General features: G+C 37.3%; 3 protein-coding genes across 9 annotated transcripts in view; 2 read left to right on the top strand and 1 right to left on the bottom strand.

The window, feature by feature from the left end:
• The window catches only part of LOC145454817 (glycine amidinotransferase, mitochondrial-like), a 73,854-nt gene extending 65,138 nt beyond the window's left edge, over window positions 1–8,716 (top strand). The window contains exon 11 of one of the 2 annotated variants that reach the window (XR_013920236.1): window positions 8,681–8,716. The gene's annotated coding sequence lies outside the window, so the exon portion shown is untranslated. The remainder of the gene's footprint in view (window positions 1–8,680) is intronic. The other variant, XR_013920234.1, reaches the window with a different exon arrangement.
• LOC145454808 (solute carrier family 15 member 2-like) overlaps window positions 1–25,397 on the bottom strand; it is a 383,011-nt gene that overhangs the window by 265,783 nt on the left and 91,831 nt on the right. The window lies entirely within an intron of this gene.
• LOC145454803 (cGMP-dependent 3',5'-cyclic phosphodiesterase-like) overlaps window positions 5,308–25,397 on the top strand; it is a 46,231-nt gene continuing 26,141 nt past the window's right edge. For 2 of the 6 annotated variants that reach the window (XM_080332788.1, XM_080332787.1), the window contains exons 1-13: window positions 5,308–5,885; window positions 6,838–6,918; window positions 9,361–9,449; window positions 10,665–10,753; window positions 14,003–14,058; window positions 16,533–16,589; window positions 17,112–17,199; window positions 18,383–18,435; window positions 20,081–20,197; window positions 20,881–20,949; window positions 21,453–21,583; window positions 22,801–22,952; window positions 24,217–24,359. In XM_080332788.1, the coding sequence (XP_080188914.1) occupies window positions 5,772–5,885; window positions 6,838–6,918; window positions 9,361–9,449; window positions 10,665–10,753; window positions 14,003–14,058; window positions 16,533–16,589; window positions 17,112–17,199; window positions 18,383–18,435; window positions 20,081–20,197; window positions 20,881–20,949; window positions 21,453–21,583; window positions 22,801–22,952; window positions 24,217–24,359 (1,239 nt within the window). In that variant the 5' untranslated portion in view covers window positions 5,308–5,771. The remainder of the gene's footprint in view (window positions 5,886–6,837; window positions 6,919–9,360; window positions 9,450–10,664; window positions 10,754–14,002; window positions 14,059–16,532; window positions 16,590–17,111; window positions 17,200–18,382; window positions 18,436–20,080; window positions 20,198–20,880; window positions 20,950–21,452; window positions 21,584–22,800; window positions 22,953–24,216; window positions 24,360–25,397) is intronic. The other 4 variants (XM_080332789.1, XM_080332790.1, XM_080332791.1 and 1 more) reach the window with 4 other exon arrangements.

Below are 25,397 nucleotides of genomic sequence, written 5' to 3' on the forward strand. Positions count from 1 at the left end.
AATCACCAATAGACGAAATCCCAAGAGTGTGTTTGCTTTACTTTTCTTCGAAATTACAATGAAATGTCGGTATTGGCCGTCTGGGTCTCGAGTCATATGACTTGGCTCGAGTCATACGCAATCATTTCGAGTCCAAGTCGAGTCAATACACAGATTGACTCGAGTCGAGTCATTTCCGCATATTGAGAAAATGACTCGAGTCAAGCCGAGTCATCAGAAAGACGTGACTCGAGTCGGACTCGAGTCATTACAACCCTGTGACTTGGACTCGGACTTGACTCGGTGGTGAATTGAAACTGATGACTTGACTTGACTCGAGTCAAAACTGTAAAAGGGAGATTAACTTTGGCTCGGAACCTTGTGAGTTGTGACTTATTGGTTACAACTCTGGTTGTGAAGCAACTTCATGAACATCCCAACTCCGATGATTATACTTATAGATAGGGACTTTTCATGCAGGTGTAATCCCGATTATAATGATTCTATGAGCAACCCAACTTGCACCCATTTTCTATCAATTGCAGTACATTTACAGTGACAATTTGCTGAGCTTACATTGACTGTAGTTTTGCGGATCAATCGGATCAATAGGGTCATTTGCATGATGTGACCTCACTTTTAGTGATCGCGTGTTTGTTTACTCGTTGGTCATTATATCAACCGATTTCCAGGAAGCCAGGAAGCTCACCCAGTGAAACGCAGACAATCGCAATTACGAGAGGGATATAAACGATGCCTGCATATTTTTAATGATGCGCGTTGGTTAACTCATAGGTGTGATATAACCCAGTTCTAATAATTGGTGTATTGTTTTCTCGTTCCTCTTTAAGTTCGCGTCATCTGAGTAATAATAAAGGACTTTCACTCACAATCATCTGTCTGCAGGTTAGGTAGGCTATATAACAATAGGGTATCATCGTGGGATACGCAGAACAGAACTGTATTCCACTTTCCTTGAATCTTGAATGTTGATGGTTACTAACCAGTCAACATACAACAGTAAATATATGTTAGAGCGGGTCTTTCTGGAACCGAGTTGAAAAAATGACCCATTTTAGCCAGCACACAGCAGTATTTCTAGTAATAATTGTCAAATGACTCGTTACCTCTTCCAATTTTATAAGTTTTGTGAGATGTAAAAAATACCCCATTTTCCGGATCTCAAAATATGTCATTCGGCAGCTTTCTGGTCGTAAATTTTGACAGTTGGTCACAAAATAGAATAGTACAGTGAAACTATGTGTATTTGGCGATAAAAATACTCACTCCATCTATCTCGGGCTTACGTCTAAATTGACAGGCAATAGCCTATAATACACGAACAAGGGCGTAGCCAGAAAAAATATTTGGGGGGGGCGAAAAATTCGATGACGTAAATGCCCCCCCATCCTTAAAGATAAGGGAAAATAAAGGTAAAATCGATGGACTTGGGCGCTTATTAGATGAATAACACAACATCTGGGGCGATCGTTATATATATTCCACAGACGGATGTGATCAAACGATGACTGTGGAAAACCAGAACAACAAAACTTTCGCGCCAAGCGCGAAAATTTTTTTATGGTTAATGAATGAAATTGGTTCATTATATTGGTCTTTGCATATTGTAAATACGTTTTCATTATCAGATTTGCCGGCAGGGCTGATAGAAGTGGTGTAATCAAACATTCAGGGGACAATTAATTATACATCTTGAGCTATATGTTCATACCACACGGCAAGACTAGTTAGAGTTTCTAGAGCAGGGTGACCAAAGGGCCACATGAGACTTACGAACCATTGCGCGGGCCACTTGAATGTTGATGACCTTTTTTAGTCTTCCGATAGGAGCGTACCGGATAATAGGTAACGTTGAAAACAATACTTATATTAATACGCATCAAAATCAATAACAATTATGACATGAAGACTTGGTGTGGATCCCCAACCTAGCCGCGCGAAATATTGTACATTATATAGTCATATACGACGATTTGCGAAAAATGTGGCTGGCCCCTGGCTACGCCAATGCGTCGGAACTCAGAACTTATATTTTAGTCGGCAAAATCCCAAATTTCGCGGTCAGGCTAATCAAATTTTAGTTATTCGGTTTTGGTGATTTATTTTTTGATAATACTAGTAATTTCGAGAATTAACCCGCGGGCCTCTCTAAACCTTCTCGCGGGCCACGGGTTGGCCGCCCCTGTTCTAGAGGGTGGACGCCGGACGGGACAGGTGTCATTTATTGCTGTTACTTCATGACTTGCGTAGAAAGCTGTCACCACTCAAGAGATCGAGCACACGCAAGGTCGTAGCCAGAAAAACAATTTATTTTTATTTTGTTTGGGGTGGGAGATTATGACTTTAGGGGAGCTCTACCGTGGAAACATCTCTCAGAACCGTACATCCTGCCATAGACAATTTCATCACTACCCTTTATACATACGATTCTTAGACGCACGCACACCAACACCAACCACACACACACACACACACCACACCAACACGCCAACTATAGCTTATTAGGCGGTCGTTGCACGGATGAGCGCAAATCGCTGACATAAAGTGATGAACAATCAGTATGAATTTCGGCCCTAGTCGCGCGGAGCGGAAATATTTTTTGAATAAATGAAAGAATTTGATCAATAATATTGGTACGTCTATATGAGCAAGTGGTGTCCATTTTTATTACTTCGTTGAAGCACGGTTTGTTCGTAACCTCTGCTAGAGATTGACGCTACTTTAAAGATTGAAATCGCTGATACATACCAGACCCAATTAAAACACACCTTTGATCAGACTCGTTCAATTTCAAATTAGTAATTTTTAACGGGAAGTGGTGATATTTTCCTGTGCCAGTTGCGTTTATGTTGGAGGGGTCTGATTGCAGGGACAGGATCATTCGGCGCCAGCCATTTAAGCACCCGAAAATCTATATCGAAGGCTTCGGAATACATGGGTCGGTTTTATGGTGGTCAATCATTTTGGGAGCGCACTTTGCGGAGTAGCATGTAGCATACTTTATATATCTTCGTGTGTCCCGGAACGGAAGTTGCCGGAGCTAACCGTTCCCAACCCTCATACTGAACTGACACTCCTACAGACTCAATCAACCCAACGACCTCGGGCTACTCTGGTGTATCTACTGGTACTGTTGTATTCTCATAATTGAGAATGCAGCTAAATTCAATAATGGGTATTTGCGGAATAATTTTTTTCGTGATACCGATAACAAAATCAAGACATGAACGGTCACTAAATCGCGCGAAGCGCGAAGAAAAATTTTAGGTTGCATACATTTGCCCCAAAATACTCTAATATCTATTGATTTTACGAAAATTTTCAAAAAATTTGGGGGGGGGGGGGCGACCGCCCCTTTCGCCCCCCCCTGGCTACGCCAGTGTACACGAATTATACAACGAATGGCGCCAGACATCTATTCACGTATTTGTGACATTAGAGTTGAAGGACCTCAAGAGCTCGATGAAATAACTTATCGAAGTGACTTTTCAAGTCGGATGCTGGTTTTCATACCCGAATTACCGCATGAAATCATGAAAAATATGAAATATATGAGGATCGACTTAGTTCTGTATTATGCTACTGATATCTAGGCCCCGGCGGGTGTCTGATTTCGAAGACTACTCCAAGTCGTTTCCACCCCGTTCTCTCTTTATTGTATGTTGTGGTGCTTTTAAAGACAAAGGAAGCAATCTTAATAAACTGCTGATGATAATGATGATGATGATATTATATATACAAAACTGCACGTTATTCAGCGTGCTTGGAACTGGCGGTTTTAAATCCATGCCAAGCACAGCTACTCTTGAAGTAGAAAATTCAATGCTCAAAATTAGCTGACTTCTTCGATCACGATCATCCTTGGTTGACAAATACAGATTCTCTCTCTCTCTCTCTCTCTCTCTCTCTCTGTCTGTCTGTCTCTCATTCTTGTGGTATTGATCGTTGTTGAGTAATGTTGATTTATAGATAACTAACCTACGTAGGTTAGTTATCTATAGTTGATTGTTGACAGGAGGGCAGCGCTGGCTACTATCCGATTCAGAAGTCGGCGTAGGAGCAGCGATATTGAATGTAGCCGGACTAGATTTTTACAATGAAATATAACAAATTGGCTTGATTTAAGCAGGGTTATTTATGAATCAGAATAGGAAATTCACCAACCGTTGTTTTCGGACTCTGAATTTCGAAATACCAGCCGGAGCCGGAGGGATTCGAATTCCGAAGATTGGGAGTCCGACAAGCTCTGCTGAAGTATAGATAACTAACCTACGTAGGTTACGTAGCCTACGTAACCTACGTAGCCTAGCCTAGCCTAGCCTACCTAGCCTACGTAACCTACGTAGGTTAGTTATCTATAGCTGAAGGGCGCCGTGAATTTTTTCTCGATTTTTTTCTTTTCAATGTCACGCACCAGCTCATTCGCCACTGTCTTTCTAGTTGTACGTGTTTACAATTTACTCAGGAGTCGTGCAGCCAGGGATTACGTCGGTAGCAGATACAGTTGGTTTGTTATTGCCGTAGATATAGAGATATGCGTAATGCGTATTCGTAATATGAAGAAATCTGGTATAAGGTTGCTTCAGCTGCCACTGATCATTAAGTATTGCAGTCTTGGAGACACATACTGGCATTTACTGGCATTTATCGGCACAATGAGAAACTTTTCTTGAAAATAATGATCACTAAAGCGAAGCGATGGTTGTAGCTCCTCAACTTCACAGAGAAGTCAATTCTATTTGCAACGTATCACAGATTACGGTAATGACGTATGAGACTCTGGCAACTAGATTATTCCAGCTGACTACGGTACGGTAATTAGAGCAAAGTGTTGGTAATCTACTTAGTGAAGTGTTTCTATATGCTTAAATCTAATTTCTGGGCTTCCTGATAATGCTACAGCTACAGGAAAACTGTACAGTGGAAACGAGCCAAACTTTCTGTATACAGACATTTAACGTGCTTATGAGGAGGAAATATGATTTGATATAAACTGAACTTTATTTTCTTCGCATTCAATATTTAGTGAATGTGTTTTAAGTCTCTACAGTTTGATACCCTATAAATATGTATGCTTTCCTGTAGTTTCTTTGAAAGAGCTCTGCACCACAGAATATCAGATACTCTGACTAAGCACTGATGTTATCTTGCATAATGTTCTTGCTAGATTATCCTGATTTAAAAACAAAAAGCTTCGATTTTACTGAATCTCATGACTGATGGGGATCGATGTAGGGCAAGTTTTTTTGCACTAAAATTGTGAGAAAGTTGCTTTTAATTTCAAAAAAAGTTTCCAGTATAAAGTTGCATTCATGTATGAGTTTTATAAAATTATAAGTGTATGTGGTGATGCCCAAAAGGTTCCGGTGCACAACCCAACAGCTATATTATTGCAACTTTAATTGATGGATTTTAATTACTGTAGGCTAATTTTCAGAGTCCAAATACTACTTGGCTGTGGTTGTTGAGCTTCTAGCTTGCAAGCCAACGGTTGCGGCATAGATAGCGTTGAGATGCAGCTAATCCATCACACAGCTTTGTTATGCAAAGCAAAGAAAATTAGTCACTCTTTTATATTTTGCGCAGTACTTGTAAAGTTGCATGAAAATTTACAAAAAGTTCCCACTATAAAATTTCTACAAACAGCTTAAAACATCTTACTACATAAATTCTGAGTATTTGGAAAGCTGTTGAAGAAAGTTGCAAAAACTTGACCTAATAACCACTTGATTTCAAATATTTCAAGTTGGGTACTGTACCATAGATTAGTGATGGCAGTGACATTGCATGTTCTGGTGGAATCGCTGAGTCGGTATTTATTTGGAAAAGAGACCAACGCTACTACACAAGTTACTCCAATTGACTTCTTTAGAGCTTGTACCAAGGTAAAAAGAGCTATTATCTAAATAAATGTAGTAGGAAGAATTAATGCATCTATATTATTATAATTTGTCTGACTTGTTGAACTTCAGCAAGTGGTAAAGACAATACTATCATCCAGTATGGATATGTATAGTTATTTAGATCTCAAACCTTAAATTGTGAAATTGCTGCGAATTTACCTTGTGCGGTTAATGTGCTGTTGATTATTCAAAGTGCAATAACTATCAGTGCAACCGAATTCATTAAAGATTCATGCGAATGGTTCTTATTGACATCACATCAATATATATAAGTCAAAGATACTGACAAAGGTCGATCTAATGATTTGCATGGATTTTAATTTCTTGATTATTCAGTTAAAAAATGCTTCGCATTCATAATATACTAATTTTCCTCGCTTTTAAAAGTATCTTGTTGCATTTTCAAGTACCAGTACTACTAGTTGAAATAGGCTACCGTACCAATAGTGTGGTAACTTAACTATTCTTTGAAATTACAATGCGATGTCGGTCTTGGCCGTCCGAGTCTCAAGTCATGTTACTTGGTCCGAGTCATACGAAATGACTCGAGTACAAGTCGGGTCAATACACAGATTGACTCAAGTCTTGCCGTTTTTCGTATTTTGAGAAAATGACGCGAGTCATTTCAACCCTGTGCAAATGATATGAAATAGATGAATATTCCGAGTTTAGCAATCACAGATTATAGTTCTCTGACTTTCTACTACCATGCTGTGATGTTGTGATGTGCTAATATTTTTACATCTAACTAATGATACCACACCAATATTTCTTTCAAATTGTGATATTGACTCGATTCAGCATACTGATAAATCAGTTGGGCCGATTTACAAGCATAGTCCTAGAATTCTATCTTCACTGATAACTTTGATATGCCGGTAGTTACGTTTGGATTTTAGTATCGCTTCATGTAATCTCATATTTATACTTTCAGCTGTGTATCTGTGATAGCGTGGAAGAAGTCATTGACTTGGCCTCGGATCTGCTAAAAACTCTCCTGTTGCCAAAGGGTTTGGTAAGCATTCACTGGAGTTTTTCTATCAATCCCTCAAAACACTTTATAGAGATTGGTGTATGCTACCACGTGTCATCGTTTTGCGTGAATATTGGCGCAGGCGTTCTGTTAGGTGATGTTCTCACAGCTATTGCTAGCTCAGAGTCATCAACGATAACACTGGTGTAGCCAGGAGTTGGGTTTTGGCCAGGTCGAAACTCCTCTCATTTCAAACAAAATTTGTGGTTGCCGACCTTCAGATTAACATAAGGCAGGGGTGGGCAAACTACGGCCCGCAACACTGTTCTGTGCGGCCCGCGAGAGTCTAAAGAAACTTATTAAAAATATTGATTATTGATGAAATGCGTACTAAATATCAAATTAATGCAGGGACTTGACTTGATTAAAGTTTTTCTAAGTGTTTTCAGCATGATAATTCTAAGGCAGTGGTTCTCAAACTGGAGGGAGGGGGGGCGTGAGAGCATCTGAAGGGGGCGCGAAGCTGAGCTCAACTGAAATTTTTTTTCGCCTTCCGCGCAATTTACTTGCAATTCATCATTATTGCTCTGTATTTAGTCCGAATTTCATATCTAAAATTCCATCATCCACAGTCGTAACCTTTCATGCCAGCAAACTATCCGTCAGGTTTGCTAGCATCCTGGTTGCGTTTTGTGATATGACGATAAAGGGGAAGTTTGAGAACCACTGTTCTAAGGTAAATACTTCCTATATTATATTTTTATGTTTAATTTCTTGTGCGACAACCCGATCTCAAGGCCCACGCAGTTTGAAAGGTTTCAACTGCTAAACATCACAGAAACCCTAAACGATATTGACATAATTCGATTCACGAGTGTGATTTCAGATTGGCCACTCCAGTTCTAATTATTTCAGTGATGTGCTTATAAACAACGAATCGCGCGTGTCTTAGGTAGATTCGTTCTCTGTATACGTAGAATTGCGGTATTTATATTCTATCTACATAATAGTAGAAGCGTGTTTGAAGCTACCATGGTTATGATGCTGTCAGCATTGTCTGTTCTGGAACTGAACCCAAAGTGGAATAAGTAAATCTATGAACAGATCGCTGCTCACAGATTTAAATTTCAATGATTTTCTAAGAATTGGGACAACGAACTTTCATCTCTATAGTTTTGAGAAATTGGTTATTGAGGTCGACCAGCCTATAAAATCTCACCACTGTTTCTGACGCGTGTGCGATATCATTGAAGTAATGTTTGGTTTGTTTTAAAGAAGCATATATATGATCTCCATGTCCTCACTACATAATCAAATGCCAATATTCGTTTTGGTTATAATCCCAATTTTATATAGTGCGGCCCTCGAATGGATTCAGATGTTGAATGTGGCCCACGAGCTCAAAAGTTTGCCCTCCCCTGACATAAGGGTTTGCCCGGTTAGGTAAGGTTAAGAACAACAACTCTATACATGATTGCAACCTCTGTTGACAATCGGAAGGGATAATCTTAAATTGTGGTGTGCAATTACCACATACTGTTGCTATCACATTAGGGCTATCACTCTGTCAGTACGTTATATTTAGGGCGATTCGTTTTTGTCAAATGAAAGAAAGTCAAAATGTTGTCAAAATTGTGTACGAAGTCAAAATTTTTTTGCCAACCTGCATTTTGTTTGTATCGTAGATGTTTGTACTGTCAGTGAAGTATCTTTCGTTATACTACAACAAACTTTAATTATTTCTACAATAATGCGTGATGTAACTAGTGAAATTCTTTGAAGGTATAGATCAGTGGTTCCCAACCTTTTTCGAACCATCGCCCCCTTTTCAAGCTTAACACCGATCATCGCCCCCCAGATTCTGTGTACCGAAAAATGGGCATACAAACTGTAATCACCGGCGGGTTGACTAAAAAACAAAAACAAAAAAAGGTCATCTTTGTCCGCTCAGAGCTCAAAATAACGTTTTTCTCTCCGCATTGCTAGGTGCATGACTAAAAAAAAAAAAAAAAAAGTCAGCCGTTTTGTCGCGTCATCGCCCCCCTATCGCCCCCTTGGCTAATTTCGCCCCCTTTGTCCATTTTCGCCCCCCTATCGCCCCCTTCGTCATTTTCGCCCCCCTGGACCGCCAAATCGCCCCCTGGGGGGCGATATCGCCCACGTTGGGAACCACTGGTCTAGATGTTGTTAAAATGAAGGTTTTTGATTTAAAAATTCGTCAGTTTTTTAGTCGGAAAAGTTTTTTGAGGCCAAAATACTTCGAAAGGACGGACAGTCCCAGCCAGAAGTGAAGATCAGTAGCACAATTCTAACATTACGTGCAAAAACACCTAATTTACACACCATGAGGACAAAATTTTGTCAAAATTCAGTTTTTTGAGGTCAAAAAATGTCAGAATTTTGATTTTTTTAGGTCAAAATCTTTCGTTTTTTAGATGAAAAAAATCGCCCTAGTTATAATCTGTATTACAATTTTTTTCACAGAAACCAATCACAGTCTTCCATCACACCAGACTGAACCGTTACATAGATGCGTCCGACACCGTTTCATATCCATCAACATTGATAAATATGTAAGTTACGTTCAAGTTTGATTAGGCCTATAGTTCAAAAATTCTTGGTGACACAGAACTTCAAGATACAATTGAGTAGCCTAATATTGAGGAATACTTTCAGCTGACACTCGTCAGGGGTGATCGTCAGCAACTAGTAGAGAATTGGAAAGATCATTGTATATCAACAATCACCAAATATGATGATTACCACTGACGTGTGTCATCCGAAAAATAATCCCGTGCATTTCAAAATGAGCTGAAAAGTATTGTGAAACCCAAGTCTCAATTAATGTTAAGGAAAATCCAGTATATACAAATTTTTCAAGTGCTTGAGTTCAAGTTGCTGAGTATTGCTTGAAATGATGCGAGTGCCGTAGTGGTTATTGATTTCTCGATGACTTTTGTTACTGGAGCTGAGCACAATGATTCGAGTAGAGTAGTTAAACGATTCTTTCGAGCACTGTAATTATACGCTTTTTGCCGCAAATTGTTAATTTAGTAACGAAAATTTTAGTTTCGATAGTAATTTCCACCGTGGAATCCTTGAAACCCTGATTTGTCGCATCGCAACATACGAAACATTTGGTATAAAGCCACGCATGATAGTGGAAATGACATATTTGTGAAGTTGTGATCAATGGCACAACAAAGTTGACAGAAAGTGCAATGAAATAGGCATGGTCGACATAGCACCCATTTAATGTGATGTAGAACAGGTATTGTATTCTTTGTGGTCGCATAAAAGGTACATATTTGATCTTTCCGCATCATTCATACTGTTATTATGTCATACTGGGTTTAAATGCTTGGCACTGGCAGAGCTGTGAAACCAAAATTTGTCGGCCGTTCATCACATTATCTAAAACATTTTTCATTTCTAGTTCATGTCTTTCAGTCCACACGTATGTTGGTAAATCTTACTCCTATTGAATTGAAAATAAAGCATACTCCAAGACAATAGGCGCACAATGGCATAGTCCTGGCAGGTCTATTGTATCACAATTCGTGGATACATCAGCACTGAGAGACTCTTGGAGGCACATAACTTCAATATACAATTGCATATTATATTCATATTGAAACAGACAATTCTCTATCTACTGTTCGCTGACGATTACCCCTGATATTCGGATTTATTTCAATATGAATATTTTATTCAGGATCATCTTGGCTGTAAAAAATCCACTTGATTTTTCAAGCGACCGTAATAATTTCTTTATGTATAAATTCCAGCCCTGCTCAAAATGGATCTTGGGTAAAAGTCGTGCTGCGTACATCGGATAATTTGGTCCGTTCAAAGTTCTATGAGGCCGGACAGGAAGGTAAGGGAAATAGATTATTTGATAATTCTTAATTATTGTAAGAGGTAGCTTTTTGAAGCTTTACCATTACTAACTGCTATCTGGTGTTAAAAATTTATAACTTTATAACCCCAAAACTATTGTGAATTAAAAAATTCATCGTTGGTTCTCAAGTAGAAGTGGGAGTAAACTTGTGTTCGGGTCAGGGTTGTAATGACTCGAGTCGCCATTTTTTGTTGACCTGACTTGACTCAAGTCATTTTCTATTTTTAACTGAGTCATATAGCGTATCGACTTGTACGTGTGTCATTGCTCATGACTCGGACCAGAGATGAGCGGATTTGGAATTTCTATGTCCTAATCCAATCCAAATCGGAACCTCCAAATCCTAATCCATAACTTTTTCATGTTCAAGTCCATGTCGAATCCTAATCCGATTCTAACTGGAAATTCAGAAAAAATGCTAATATATGCAAGGGAGGAATTGGAAAATTTTCTTTCACAACCAACGATTCCCTTGATTCAAGATAACTTGGTAACCTTAAGTACATTAATAACAGATCTGAATAAGGTTTGCCGCCATTCGCCACACGACATATCGATCTCACAGAAATTAGGTGAATCCAATCCAAATCCTAATCCGTTCAGAAAAAAAATCCAATCCAAATCTGACAAAATTTCACAAATCCTGTTTTTTAAAATCTTAATCCTAATCCATGTTCATCTCTGACTCGGACTAGTCATGTGACTCGAGACATTCTATATGGCTTGATTCAATTCTCGTTTATCAGGACTGAGACTTGGAGATAAGGCCCATAAACCCTATTTTATCTGTTTGAATAAGTGTGTTTAAAGTGAAAAATATGAGTATTATTACGAATGCGAGGCCTTCGATATCATCCGAGAGGATCACAGTTGTGAGTTGAACCTGACTTGATCTCGATAATGAACGGTGAACTCTGAATTGAATTGATTTGTGACTCGGAACCTTGTGCCTTGGTTATGGTTAGTTGAGTACCAAGTAGAATAGTCATTTACAAGTGTATAAAAAAGTATGTATTCTAGGCCCGGTTTTGCCAAAAATAACTGAAAATAGTTCAGTAGTAGGCTACTTCATTAATAGCTGTAGGCTACTTTGATGTTCCAGGGAATGCGTATATAATGTCACATTACGGTACGATAATTCTGCAAGCAAAGAATTCCCGAACTGTAAATATCCTTAATGTAGGGATTCCACGTTTTATTTGCTGTCACGTTGTAAATGTCATCTCCTAATCGGAGAAAACGTATTTCAAACTGCGCTACTACACAGTTTTATACTTGTCAAATGTTTATTTAACGAAACTGAAGCTTTGAAATTACATTAGACTTATCTGGCAGCAAATTCAAATTTAGAGGAAAGGAGGCCTGCCTCACCTAGAATGCCTACTCGGAAAACTATAAAATTTTCATCTTTTCTAAATTAGATTAGAATTAGAATTATAGCTGTTGTTTTTTCCAAATCAGCCTAAAATTAGAATTATAGCTTCACAGTTTTTTTTTCCAAATTGGATCAGAATAAGAATTGTAGCTAGTTTTTTTCTAAATTAGACCAAAATTGGAATTAAAGCTACCCAGGTGTTTTCCAAATGAGACTAGAATTCCAATTATAGCTACACAGTTTTTTTTTTCAAATTAGATAAGAATTAGAATTATAGCTAAACAGGTTTTTCCTAATTAGACTAGAATTAGAATTATAGCAATACAGTGTTTTTCCAAATTAGACGAGAATTAGAACTATAGCTACACTGGTTTTTCAAAATTATATTGCAATTAAAATTATAGCTACACAGTTTTTTCCGAATTAGACTAGAATTAGAATTATGGCTACACAGTTTTTTTTCTAAATTAGATTAAAATTAGAATTACAGCTACATGTTGTTTTCCAGATTAGATCATAATTGGAATTACTCCATTCGCTAAGACTTGGAAATCAAATAATGTTCAATTCTCATAAGCACAAGAATGGCAAATGTCTGTACACAGAGTGTGGATCGTTTAACACGACACAGTTCTCCTGTAGTAATTTCAGGAAAATTAGATTAGAATTAGAGAGATTCAACAAATCAGATTAAGATTAGATTATCGGCATTTCGCTCAAATTATTTTAATTATTTAGTTAAGAATTTAGTAATTATCTAGTTGTCCAAGTTCGCTAATAGGAGATGATGGCCCATATGTCTATAAGTCTTTTCATATCGCGAAATTGTTTTGGGCTATCCCAGTTCTAACGGTTCGACAGTTATTTTAAGCCGTTGAACGCTGGGTAATATGTTGCAACTGATTCTAGTAATTGGACATCTTGCATCAACTTCTCATTAGTGTCTTAAGCAAGGGAACGCTTGTTAGCCGATTCCCAGTGGAAATGGCAGTCATCTCATGCAATCAGATTGCGTGGCATCGGTCTGAAGACGTGTACCGATGAGATATTAATAATGTATGTTGCTTGCTGCAACCGAGATTAGATAGATTGTTGTTGTTATATTTCCAATTAACCAACAATCGTTATCTCCCGGTAGATATTGATGTATGAATGATGCGGAAAGTTCAAATTTGTACCTTATATGCAATGAATTTAATGCCAGTTCCCACATCACATTAATTATAGTTTGGTATTTTTAGACCATGCCAAATCATTGCACTTTGTGATAATGCTGTGAGTTGATCACCATTTCACAAATAGGCTAAGTCATTTACACTAACGTGTGTAATAGGGCTGTTGGAAAAGACATTTATTCTGAATCTTGCTCGTCGATTAGAACAAATCTGACTCAATTCAAACCGGTGGAAGCGAAGTTATGGCAGCTTGAAATTTTGGATTTGTAAAGGTAACATTTACAGTGGGTGATAGGGTGGAGTGAAAAGGGAAGATTTGGAATTTCGAAACTGACTCTTAATATGTGGTGCCAATTATCAAAAAATTAATTTCTATAATAATTTAGGCTCTTGCACCAAAAAATCGTGTCATTACAACACAACCCCGTATCGAAGGCCTCGGATTCATAATATACTCATTTTTCTCACTCTAAACATGTTTATTCTAACAGATAAAAGACAGTTTCTGGGCCTATTTTGTAATTTTCCATCTATACGAGACGTGAATAAGTCATTTAGAATCTGTCGAGTCAAATGGATTGGTCGAGTCATCGGACTCCCTCTGAAACATACAACAGCTAGATGTTTTCTATATGATATGAATGTACCTAACTATGCTGTTGTCTTATTCCACAGTTGTTTTACTGCCGATTTACCCGGAGAAGCGGACCAGACATGAGTTGGTGTTTGTGGTGAGGAGATCAAATATTGACTACACGATACGTTACACTTTGTCAAATACAGCAATATATAATGTCACTGTAAACATACTTTTTGAATGATAATAAATGTAGAGCGGTCTGTAAAGTTTTAGTGGCTATTAGAAATGATCTATTGATTTTGCGACTCCGTGAATTTAAGCCACTGCTGAATTTGACTTTGTCTTGTTGTCTGACCATGCGTTTAAACGTACACACATTAAACTTTCCCGTACATAGATTTATGGATAGAATAAATTTGAATGTATCTTTTATGAGGGGTTTATTGGAAGCAGCCCGCTTTTCGTTGCGCAAAGTATGGTATTTTCAACAGGCTGATAAGCATTGGTATAACTGGTAATAGCCTGCGCTGTGTTTGATCAATTTGTGTATTTACGTGACTTTTGGGCCATATGTTTCCACGATCTGCGTCAGGGTACGAGAGAAATTACGTGCTGTTTCAGTAATTTGTGTCAACACATACTCCTGAGATGTGTGTAATGATCTATTTGCAAAATACTACGGTTGGATATTGATGAAATGCCAGTTTTACCGGCTTATGCAGCTCCTAATGTATCAGTAATGCGTTTGGAGTGTCAATATTGTATTGACACAGCGTTAGTATTGATGAACATTACGAGATACATGCCCTGCTAATTTGATTAACACCTTTTAAATACCCGCCATTAATCTTGCATTGATCATTCGTGTCATTCATGGAATTTTGGCAACCGTACGTATTTGTGGAATACACACTTGTAAAATCTTGACAATTTTATCAAAAAGCCAATAAAATCGGAAGAAAATGGGTGTTTTGTGCAACCCTACTGTTCTCAATCTCTACTAGCTGCTGATGATCACCCATCACGAGTGATAAACGAAAATATTCGGGTTTATTTCAATATGAACATATCATGCAATTGTATGCACAGGTTCTGCACCTCTGAGATTCTCTCCAAATATTAGTCATTGTACACTCAAAATATGAAAAGCCATAACTTTCTTCTTTTTTTCAAGCTATATTTCAACAGCCATCAGCCCCAAATCACCATCGAAAACGTAATCCTAACAAAACCACACACCGCAAAATGTACATTGTGCTTATTTAAGGCACATCATGCAGCAGCGTTAATATGGAGGGGGCGACGTAAGAATCACACTTATATAAACTACCGATCAACTAACTACTTGTTTTTTGAGTAGTTCTGCTTCTAGTTCTAGTTGCGGATTTTGAAAAGTGAGTAGTTCTAGTTCTGATTGAGTATTTCATAAATACAGTAGTTTGTACAAGTCTGGATGAAGATTTTTGAAATGTTTCTGATTCACAAGTCGTGATCAATTGACCGTCTGTCTGCATTTAGAGGCAATATAAACTTAATATATTGATTGCATAATCAATTATGTTCTCTTTCCGGAATTTTATGCTATAAAATAAGGTCAATTGGTAGCTGTTTTTTTTATTTCTGATTATCATTGTCTCATAAATTTGTATGCAAACTCATACTTTTACTGCTATTTTCAGGCCTATTTCCCGATATATATCGTCACATCGCGTCAAACACATCCAATATATGGCACCAAAAAAATTAAAATCTTACAAAAACTTGATTTTCTTAAGATCTTATAAATAGACATAAGCTGCGATATAGATATATTTCTGTAAAATACATTTACTACTATATTTTTGAGACTTTAATATCATCAATTTAAAGCCGTCACATATCAAATCTAATAAGTTGTGTCCCATCGGAAACTAAATATTGAGATTGTCGATTTTTCGGTTGAGGGCTCATCTTTAGTGTGATATAATTGTATCATGAAAAGTGTGTGATGACACAAATCCAGACTGCGGCTTTGTAGTCGGTTGCCTTCGATCAATTGTTCGAGACATGATTTGAACTGCATTGTGAACCGCACCAATCGCTCAAGTTTATGGCATATACATATTTGAACAGCCCGCTGAATGTTTAAAGAAACGGCTGCATTGTCGTTATATCGTGCTGGTGTGGTGCCAAAAGTCGTTGAGCTTAACGTTGGCAATGTAACGAAACTTAGTTTACGGAATATTGCCTCTGATAGCAACCAACGCAACTTTGACTGATATGGATATCACCCTGACCAATAATAATAATCAATAATCGTCAGAGTATATTTCCACCTGAACAAGACACCCACAATGTACAATGTGATGTAGTGAGCAGATAGGATGCTGAAAGCTGGCATCCACCTCGGTCTAGGGCCCAATGTCACAGTTCTTTTTCGATGTGAATCTCTGTTCCGAGATTTGAAATTTGATTAGTTCTAGTAGTTTTTCCCAATATGAATATATTGCTCAATTTGACGTCACTCACCGTTCAAGTATGTTACCCATTTCAGAAAATTTTTGCGGCCGTCTGGCTACAAATTTTGCGCCGCTATTAGTTAATAATGAAACATACTTCACTGCTAACACCTCACACTTTCACCAGGCTGAAGTCAATGAAGACATTGAGAGTCCAGAATTATTAGATCTTCTTTATCAGCAAGTAAGAACATAACTTCTATTTCCATCCATTCTTTCCTGGGGTTTGAGATGCATTGTCGACTAGGCGACTGGATAATTCTATTTGTCTAATGAGAGTTATTAGAATTGGTTGCTGGTAATCTAGTTCGAATCTTATTTTTGACACGTTTTTATGCTCTGATTTCAATTCTAATTCCTGGTTTTCCTTAAAATGCTACCGGAGAACTGTATTATGTCATACAAGTCAAGCTCAGCACACAGACAATTGGCATTATCTTGCTTTTGGGTATGAACTTAAATTTTGGTTGTATTTCTTTCTGATTATGAATTGAATTGAATTTCCAAGGTTTTTGAATTCTGTTATTCTAATCATAGCGTAATTTGGAAAATGTGTAGCTATGATTCTAATTCTATTCTAATTCGGAAAAGCGGAAAGTTTCCCACTGATTGTCGTAAATGAAAACACGCGGTTTCTAGCGTGGAAACGGAACAGGTGATTTTTCACCATTCATTGTATTGACTACTACAGCAATATTTTGTTCAGGTGACTTTATGCTACTCTCGGCTGTACAAACATATCAGGATCAGAGAAGACAAGGAAGGCCTTCTAACGACGCTTTTTAAGCTATGCGGTGAGTTGGAGATTACTTTTGACCGTAAATTAAGAGTGATTTACAGGAACAAGTTGCTAACAGTCTGTCAAAGAATTCGTTTTGTTGCATATACTACTTGAATTGAGATTCTCAAATCGTTCTGTAACAGCAAATACCTTTTTCTCGGTTGATTATGCAAACTTGTTTCAAGTGAGTAGGCATTCGATTGCAAAAAGGGAATGTATACAATTGAATAATATATTCATAATGAAATTATCCTGGATATTTTCGGCTGACACTCGTCAGGGGTAATTGTCAGCAGCTAGTAGAGATTCAAAAGAACTTTGCATATTAACAGTTCAAAAAAAACCTTTTTTTGAAATTTTATGGGCTACTTGATAAAATTCTGGGTCGCCTAAAAAACGCTGGACACCAATTTTGGCTCAATTCCAACATATAGAAGCATTGCTAGTTATGAAAAAAGTATTGGATTTATTCAATAAAAATATATATAATTTATTTTTAAATTCTACTGGCTACCACATGAAATTGTTTGGCTGTCTGAAAAAACGATTCTCAAACAAATTTTGCTCAATTCCAACCAGTACAAGTGAAGTTATTGATGCTCAAAATTTAGGATTCCCAATCATGGTATTTACGGTGGGCAGATCTGAGATAACAAATAAGTAAAGAAGTTGCCACCGTAAATACCGCAAATTTTATCAAGTAGCCAGTAAGATTCGAAAAAAAAAGTTATTTTTTGACAATTCAAATCAACAGTAGTAGAACATATACCAATTCTTGACAATTACCCCTGACTAGTGTCAGCCGAAAATATTTGGGTTTATTTCAATATGAATATATTATACAATTGTACACTCAAGTTCTGCCGCCATCTCCTTGAGTTTATTCGAAAAGGAATCTGTGATCTCACATTGAAATTTATAGGAAGACACAGTCAAGTGAGACGTAAAAGATATTTTCTCGATAAATCGTCAATCATATCTTGTTGAGAAAACAAAGCACAATAATTGGGATAAAAGTCTCGGAAAATAGCGATTTCAGATAATTATGATGACGGATTGATGTAGTTCCTACCGTAATTGCGTTTTTGGTCCTGGTTATCGTGTTTGACTTCGGGGGTGGTATATTAGATGGATCGCTGGCTAATTGCGCAATTTCCATTCATAAATCAACGTGCAACGTTGAATATCTTTGACAGCCGACCTCGGAGAATTGGGAGCAGCTGAGATGCAGGGAAAAGTTTCCAGTTATGTGCGTAATATATTATTTTTCTTGTGATTGTAGGTCATAGTTCATGGGTTTCCAACCTTTTTTATACATTCTGAAGTTTTGAAAAATTAATAGTTTTTACAGTAATCAGTAACTTGAATGCTAAATTGATGTAAATAAAACACATCTTAAAATATAGTACATTACTTAATAATTAGTAGGGCAATTTTTTTTTTACATGTCAAAAAAGTCAAAATTTTGTCAAAATTCTAGCGTTAGGTCAAAAAAAGTCAAAATTCTTTACGAAGTCAAATTTTTTTGGAACCCGCATTTCGTTTGTATCGTAGATTTTGCACTGTCGGTGAACTTATCATTTGACATTTTACAGCTTGTAGCCTACTTTATATGCCTATCATTGTAGATGGCCCATTGTCGGCTCATTGAGAATCATAAACATTCCAATGAAGCAAATAGGTTGACATGGTGTTATGCTGAACGTACCGCAATATCCTAACTGAAGCAAGACTGCGTGGGCATTGCATGGTTCTTATATCAAGAAGCGCATGATCAAAAATTGTGATGTAGGGCACCATTGTCAGCATGAAGCAACATGATTTGTCACCAGCAGTGTATGCACAACTTGAGTGTTGTCAGCCAACAACTGCTGCTGTTGAAAGTTCTTTCTCTATTCTTGGCAAAGCTTCTTAGTAAGGACATACACTTTCTACCCAAGAATGTAGGAAAGTATCTTTCCTTGAACTACAACATATTTTAATAATTTTTACCATAATGCAACTACTGGAATTCTCCATGGGGCCAGATTTCGTTCAAATAAAGTTTTTTCATGTAAAAATTTGTCAGTTTTTGAGTCAAAAAGTTTTTTCAGGCCACACTACTTCGTAAGGACAGACAGTTATAACCAGTAATGAAGATAAGTAGTGCAATTCCTACGTTTTGTGGGAAAACACCTAATTTGCATACCGTTGAGTCAAAATTTGGTCAAAATTAAGTTTTTTAAGGTCAAAAAATGTCAAAATTTTGATTTTTTAGGTCAAAATCTTTCGTTTTTAGGTAAAGAAAATCTCCCCAATGATTACATATTCGCTAGGGTTTTTCAAACATCACTTTTTTCAGATTACGGGGATTCAATGATTACATAGTTTGGTTGCCTAAAAAAACGCCGCACACCAAATCTGGCTCGATTCCAACAGGAGTTCGGAAATTTTGAATTGATCACGGATTTTTTTTCTCCTTATTTTGCTATCGACCTTAGGAGTTATCTACAAAAACGGTGCAAATTGACGCAATACCAATACCTAGAAGCAAAGTTATTTGAGTTTTTCATTCATAATTCTGGGATTACCCGCCGTCCAGGCTAGTTTTGTGAATCCAAAACTTTCAAATGCAATAACTTCGCTTCTACTGGTTGGGAGTGAGCAAAAATTGTTAAGCATCGTTCTTTTATGCAACTTAACAATTTTATGGGGTTGACAGTAAAATTTGAAGGAAAAAAGTTTAATTTTTTTTATAAATTCACTTGACGAATTTGGTGTACAGCTCAACAATTTAACCGGCGAATCGCTGAAATCCGGGAAAAAAGTGCTTTTTGAACAGTCCTAAGCAACAGCGGCTATATTGGCAAATTATGACCATGTCGTCCGCGTGACTTTTCCAAAATATTTGACAGCTGACCCACGAGCTGAATTGCGAAGCCTGCTGTCTGCTGATCAGCGAGGAAGAAGTCCAAAATTTCACCTGTCAGGTCGTCGGAAACCAAATCCTCGAATCAGAATACTTTACTCCGGTTGGTGATGTGAAATTTATTTTACGCTGTACGTAATTGTTGAATGTATTCGAACGATTACTTGAATCAGTGATTCTTACCCGGGTTGTAATGACTCGAGTCGGAATTTTTCACCGACTCGAATCAATTTGTGTATTGACTCGACTTGTACTTGAGTCAGCGCCCATGCCTCGTACCAAGTCATACGACTCGAGACTAGGACGGCTAAAACAGACATTTCGTTGTGACTTCGAAGAATATTCAAGTCACCACATGATTGGTATTTCGTCTACCAGTCCTGATGCTTGGAAAATAGGGCCAGAAACTGTTAAGCCTGAGGAAAATTACGATATTATGAATGCGAGCCATTCTATATCGCTCGAGTAGAGTTGAAAAAATGGTTTGAAACAGATTGAACTGTAATCTGAACATAATGACTCGGACTCGATCCTCTACTAGCTGACTCGGACTCGGACTTGACTCGACGGTGAATTGAAAATGACTTGACTTGAGTCAAAACTATAAAGTCGAATTGGCTTGTGACTTGGGTACAATTCTAGTACTTAAAATCTTGAGATCTTAACCATTATTAACCTGGAAATCCCTTATGCTGATCAGCAAGGTCCAAATTTTCGCCTACACTCAAAAACAAATGTGATTCTAGTTTAAACTGAAATATATTCTAAAGTTTTCTAATGTTTCAGCTCCGCGGCGGATTCTTTGGTAACATCGCGCGCAGCCGGCAACCGCGTATCATGACGCAGTTCACAACGGTAACGCTTTTTACATTTAAAATCTGTCTCGCAACACTGGTAGGCATATTTACATGATTTTTTCATGTAACGCCAACCTTTGATTTTGTTTTCATGCTAGAATTCAACTTCGGAAGCCAGAGCTGTGAATTAGAATGTATATTAGAATTTCTGAATTTGCTAATACTTTGAAATTTAATATAAATCCGAATTTGGAAAGAAATACAGCGATAATTAAGTCCAGTTCATTGCTAGTAACAGTTGATTCTCTTAAGCACGAGAATGGAACATGTCTATACAAAGAGCTTGGCTCGTTTCGCACTAAACAGTTCTCCTGTAGCATTCTCAGGAAAAAAGAAATTAGATTTTATCAAAATTGATGCATAGCAACATTTCACAAATTAGATTGGAATGAGTTTAACGTCATTTTTACTCAAATTAGGATAACTTCCAAGTCTGGTGGAAGCACGCATTTCTGTTTGCAAAAAATTAAGACGGTTAACTATTGTGCTGTTTTTTCATAGAGCGAAGTGACTGTGCTGAGAGAACTTTTCAAAATCGACGTTAAGTCGTTTCTTTGCGTTCCAATCGTTTCGCAGTCCACGAAACAAGTCGTCTGTCTCCTGTGCGCCGCTAATAAAACTGACGATAACAGGTGAGACTATTTTCTGGCAATGTTTTGTGCAGTTCAATCAAATGTTGTAGTTAGTAGGGCTAGACAAAATCAAGTGACTGAGTGCAGGATTCCGAGTCACAAGTCAACCTCGCTTTTAGAGTTTTGACTCAAGTCGAGTCATTTCCAATTAGGGGTGTTCAAAAATGACTTTTTTCTCAAATTGTGCTGGCTACTTGATAAAATTGTTAGGTTACCTAATTGAAGCCTACGAGCCAAATTTGGTTCAATTCCAGCGAGTAGCCGCTGAGAAGAAAGTTTCTATTTATTATATAATGATAAAAAAATTCAAAATTTTCTGTTCACCCCATGAAAGTGTTAGATTGTCTATGCAAACGATGTGCACCAAACTTGGCTTCATTCCAACAAGCGGAAGCGGAGTTATTGCCGTCGAAAAATTTGGATTTGAATAAATAGTATTTACGGTGGGCACTCTTATAATAAATAATTAAAGAATTGACCACTGCAAATACTATTTTATTGATAATCCAAATTTTTCGACGGAAATAACTCCGCTTCCACTGGTTGGAATTGAACCAAATTTGGTGAACATCGTTTCTGTAGACAACCTAATACTTTCATGGGGCGAACACAAAATTTTTAAATTTTTTTAAATTTTTTTTTACATACTAAATAGAAACTTTCTTCTTCTGTAGCAATGCGGCTACTCGCTGGAATTGAATCAAATTTTGTGTGCAGGCTTAAATCAGGTAACCTAACAATTTTATCAAGTAGCCAGCACAATTTGAGAAAAAAGTGATTTTTGAACACCCGTATTCTCAACTCAACACAGTCAAGTTCAAGTCCAAGTCATTGTGTTCACTGCTCAGTTTTGAGTTCAATTCAGTCCGACCCACTTTTTCAACTCTACTCGAGTGATTTAGAATGGCTCGTGTTCATAATATCGTCATTTTTCTCAGTCTTAACAGTTTCTGGCCCTAGTTTCCAAGAATCAGGACTGATAGACGAAATACCAATAATGTGGTGATATTACTATTCTTTGAAGCTACAATGAAATGTCTGTCTTGGCCGCCCTTGTCTCTAGTCAAATGACTTGATTTTTGAGTACAAGCCGAGTCAATACACAAATTGACCCTAGTCGAGTCATTTTATGCATTTAAAAAATAACTCGATTCAGACTCGAGTACTCGAATCATTGTGCTCAGCCCTGGTAGCATCTGAAAGCCAATATTTTGCAGATTTTCAGTGAGTGACGTATCAGACGTACAATCCTGTCTGAGATACACTTGGACTCTTCTCTCCTCGGCCATCGCTCTTCAAAAAGAAACAAAAGCCAAAAACGAGTGCCAATCTATGCTGCAGATTGCAAGGAACCTTTTCACTCACTTAGGTGACGATTGAAAAATATATTTATATTCATATATAAGGATCTTCTTCGAGGTACGGACTTCAATGTACGATTGAATAACAGAATTAGAATAATTAGAACAAGCAAAGGCCATAAATTATGCCATTGCTAAACGGTTGTTGGATAATCCTGTTTGCGGGGCCAAATTATTGAGACGACAGATTTTGTGTTGTCGGGAGAGGCTGTTCACTCTTTCATTTTTATCAACATGCCAGCAGAAAGAGTTTTTGTACCATCTAAAAATAGTAAATTGATCTTATGCGCTCTCTTGCACCGATTATTCAAAATTTCATGCCGTTGAAGTCATACTTGGTGATGCGATTGTTGATTTACAATGTTCTTTCCAATTCTCTACTAGCTCCTGACGATTAGCCCTGAATATTCGGGTACATTTGGATTATGAATGCACCATTCAATTGAATATCGAAGTTCTGTACCTCCAAGAAGCTCTTCAATTTTGCTTATGAAAATGACGCAAAACTATCGCAAAACTAAACTCTAGCTTTTAAAACTCAAGGTGTACGAATTCAGTGTTTTTGCCCACAAAACTGTTACTAGAAGGTGAACCTGAAGTGGAAATAATCTAGGAACAAAACAACCTGAACTAGTAGTGCAAGTTGGCAAAAAGTACCCCAAAAAAGTAGAATTACCCCATTACTGACCATTGGGGGTTGTTCAAAAAAAAACTTTTTTTCCAGATTTTTATGGCTATTTGCTTAAATTGTTATGTTGGCATAAAAACATTGCACATAAAATTTGGGTTAATTCCAACGAGTAGAAGTGAAGCTATTAGAGTTTGAAAATTTTAAATTTCGTTATCAAAAAAATTTATGCAAAACAAATTTGACTGAATTCCAGCTCGTTGAGGTGAAATTATTCGAGATTCCCGTTGATAATTCTTGCATTAACCACAGTGAATACTATTTTTTTCAAATCCAAGATTTTCAAGTCCAATAACTTTGCTTCCACCGGTTGGAATTGTGTCAAATTTTTGCCGTATCGTTTTATTATGCTACATGACAATTCATGCTGTGTACAGTAAAATTTGAACGCCGATTTTTTTTTTATACTAAATCCAAAATTTTCTACTGCAATTACTTCACTGCCACTCGTTGGAATTGAGTCAAAATTGGTGTGTAGCGGTTTTTTTACGGCAACCTAACAATTTTATCAAGTAGCCAGTGGAATTTGAAAGATATTTTTAAATAGCTCTACGGACCATTGACCACGTCTGATTATTACACAGACGATGTCACGATACTGCTCGGGGAAATTATTCAAGAAGCACGGACCTTAACCAACGCGGAAAGATGTTCTGTGTTTCTTGTCAACAAAGAACGTAACGAGCTTGTCGCCAAAGTTTTTGACGGTATTGTCACTGTGGACGAGGTAGGAATTTTACAGATGCCGAAAACAGTTTTTAGTGACACAAATCAATATGTTTTTGAGCCTGACCGATCTTGTTATATTCGCCGATAACAACGAGTCAATATCACGCTTTGAAAGAGATATTGGTATCGGCCATTTGAGGTAACTAATATTGGCAATACTTGTGACGTCACAGCATGGTAGTTAGAGTCAGAGAACTATAATCTGCGCTTACTACACCGGGAATATTCATCGATTTCTTGTCCTGTTGAAGACCAGTAACTTGATTTCGATTGTTCGGTATCGTTTGAAAGAAATGCGAATATTATATTTGCTATAGCGTCTGTTAAACCGTCAAGTGTCGCTTCATTGCGCCGTCAGAATTCAACGAAGTTTGTTTAAAAGTCTCCGAACCAGGTGTAAATATTTACTGTCAAAAAAGCAGCATTCTACTTTGCCAAAAATACTGAAAACTGCTCAGTAGGGGTGTGCAAAAATGACTTTTTTTCTTAAATTGTATTGGCTACTTGATAAAATTGATAGGTTACCTAATTTAAGCCTACACACCAAATTTGGTTCAATTCCAGCAAGCGGAAGCGGAGTTATTGCCTTTGAGAAATTCGGATTTGAATGAAAGACTATTTACGGTGGGCACAACTATAATAAGTAATTAAAGAATTGGTCACCGTAAACACCATTTTATTGATAATCCAGATTTTTCGGCGGCAATAACTCCGCTTCCATTGGTTGGAATTGAACCAAATTTGTTGAACATCGTTTCTGTGGACAACCTAACATGAGGTGTACAGAAAATTTTGAAATTGTTTTTTATTTCTTTTTAATAATAAATAGAAACTTTCTTATCCTCCAGCAATACTGGCTGGAATTGAACCCAATTTGGTGTGTAGGCTTCAATTAGGTAACCTAACAATTTTATCAAGTAGCCAGTGCGATTTGAGAAAAAAAGTCATTTTTGAACACCCCTAGTGTCCAGCTGCAACCTTTCTGGATTATTTCATGTCCAAGAGGGCTGTGAAAACCATTTAAATAATTGTTCTG

Source organism: Botryllus schlosseri, chromosome 13, assembly GCF_051294905.1.
Source record: "Botryllus schlosseri isolate E-star chromosome 13, Bs_hap1, whole genome shotgun sequence".
NCBI lineage: Eukaryota > Metazoa > Chordata > Ascidiacea > Stolidobranchia > Styelidae > Botryllus > Botryllus schlosseri.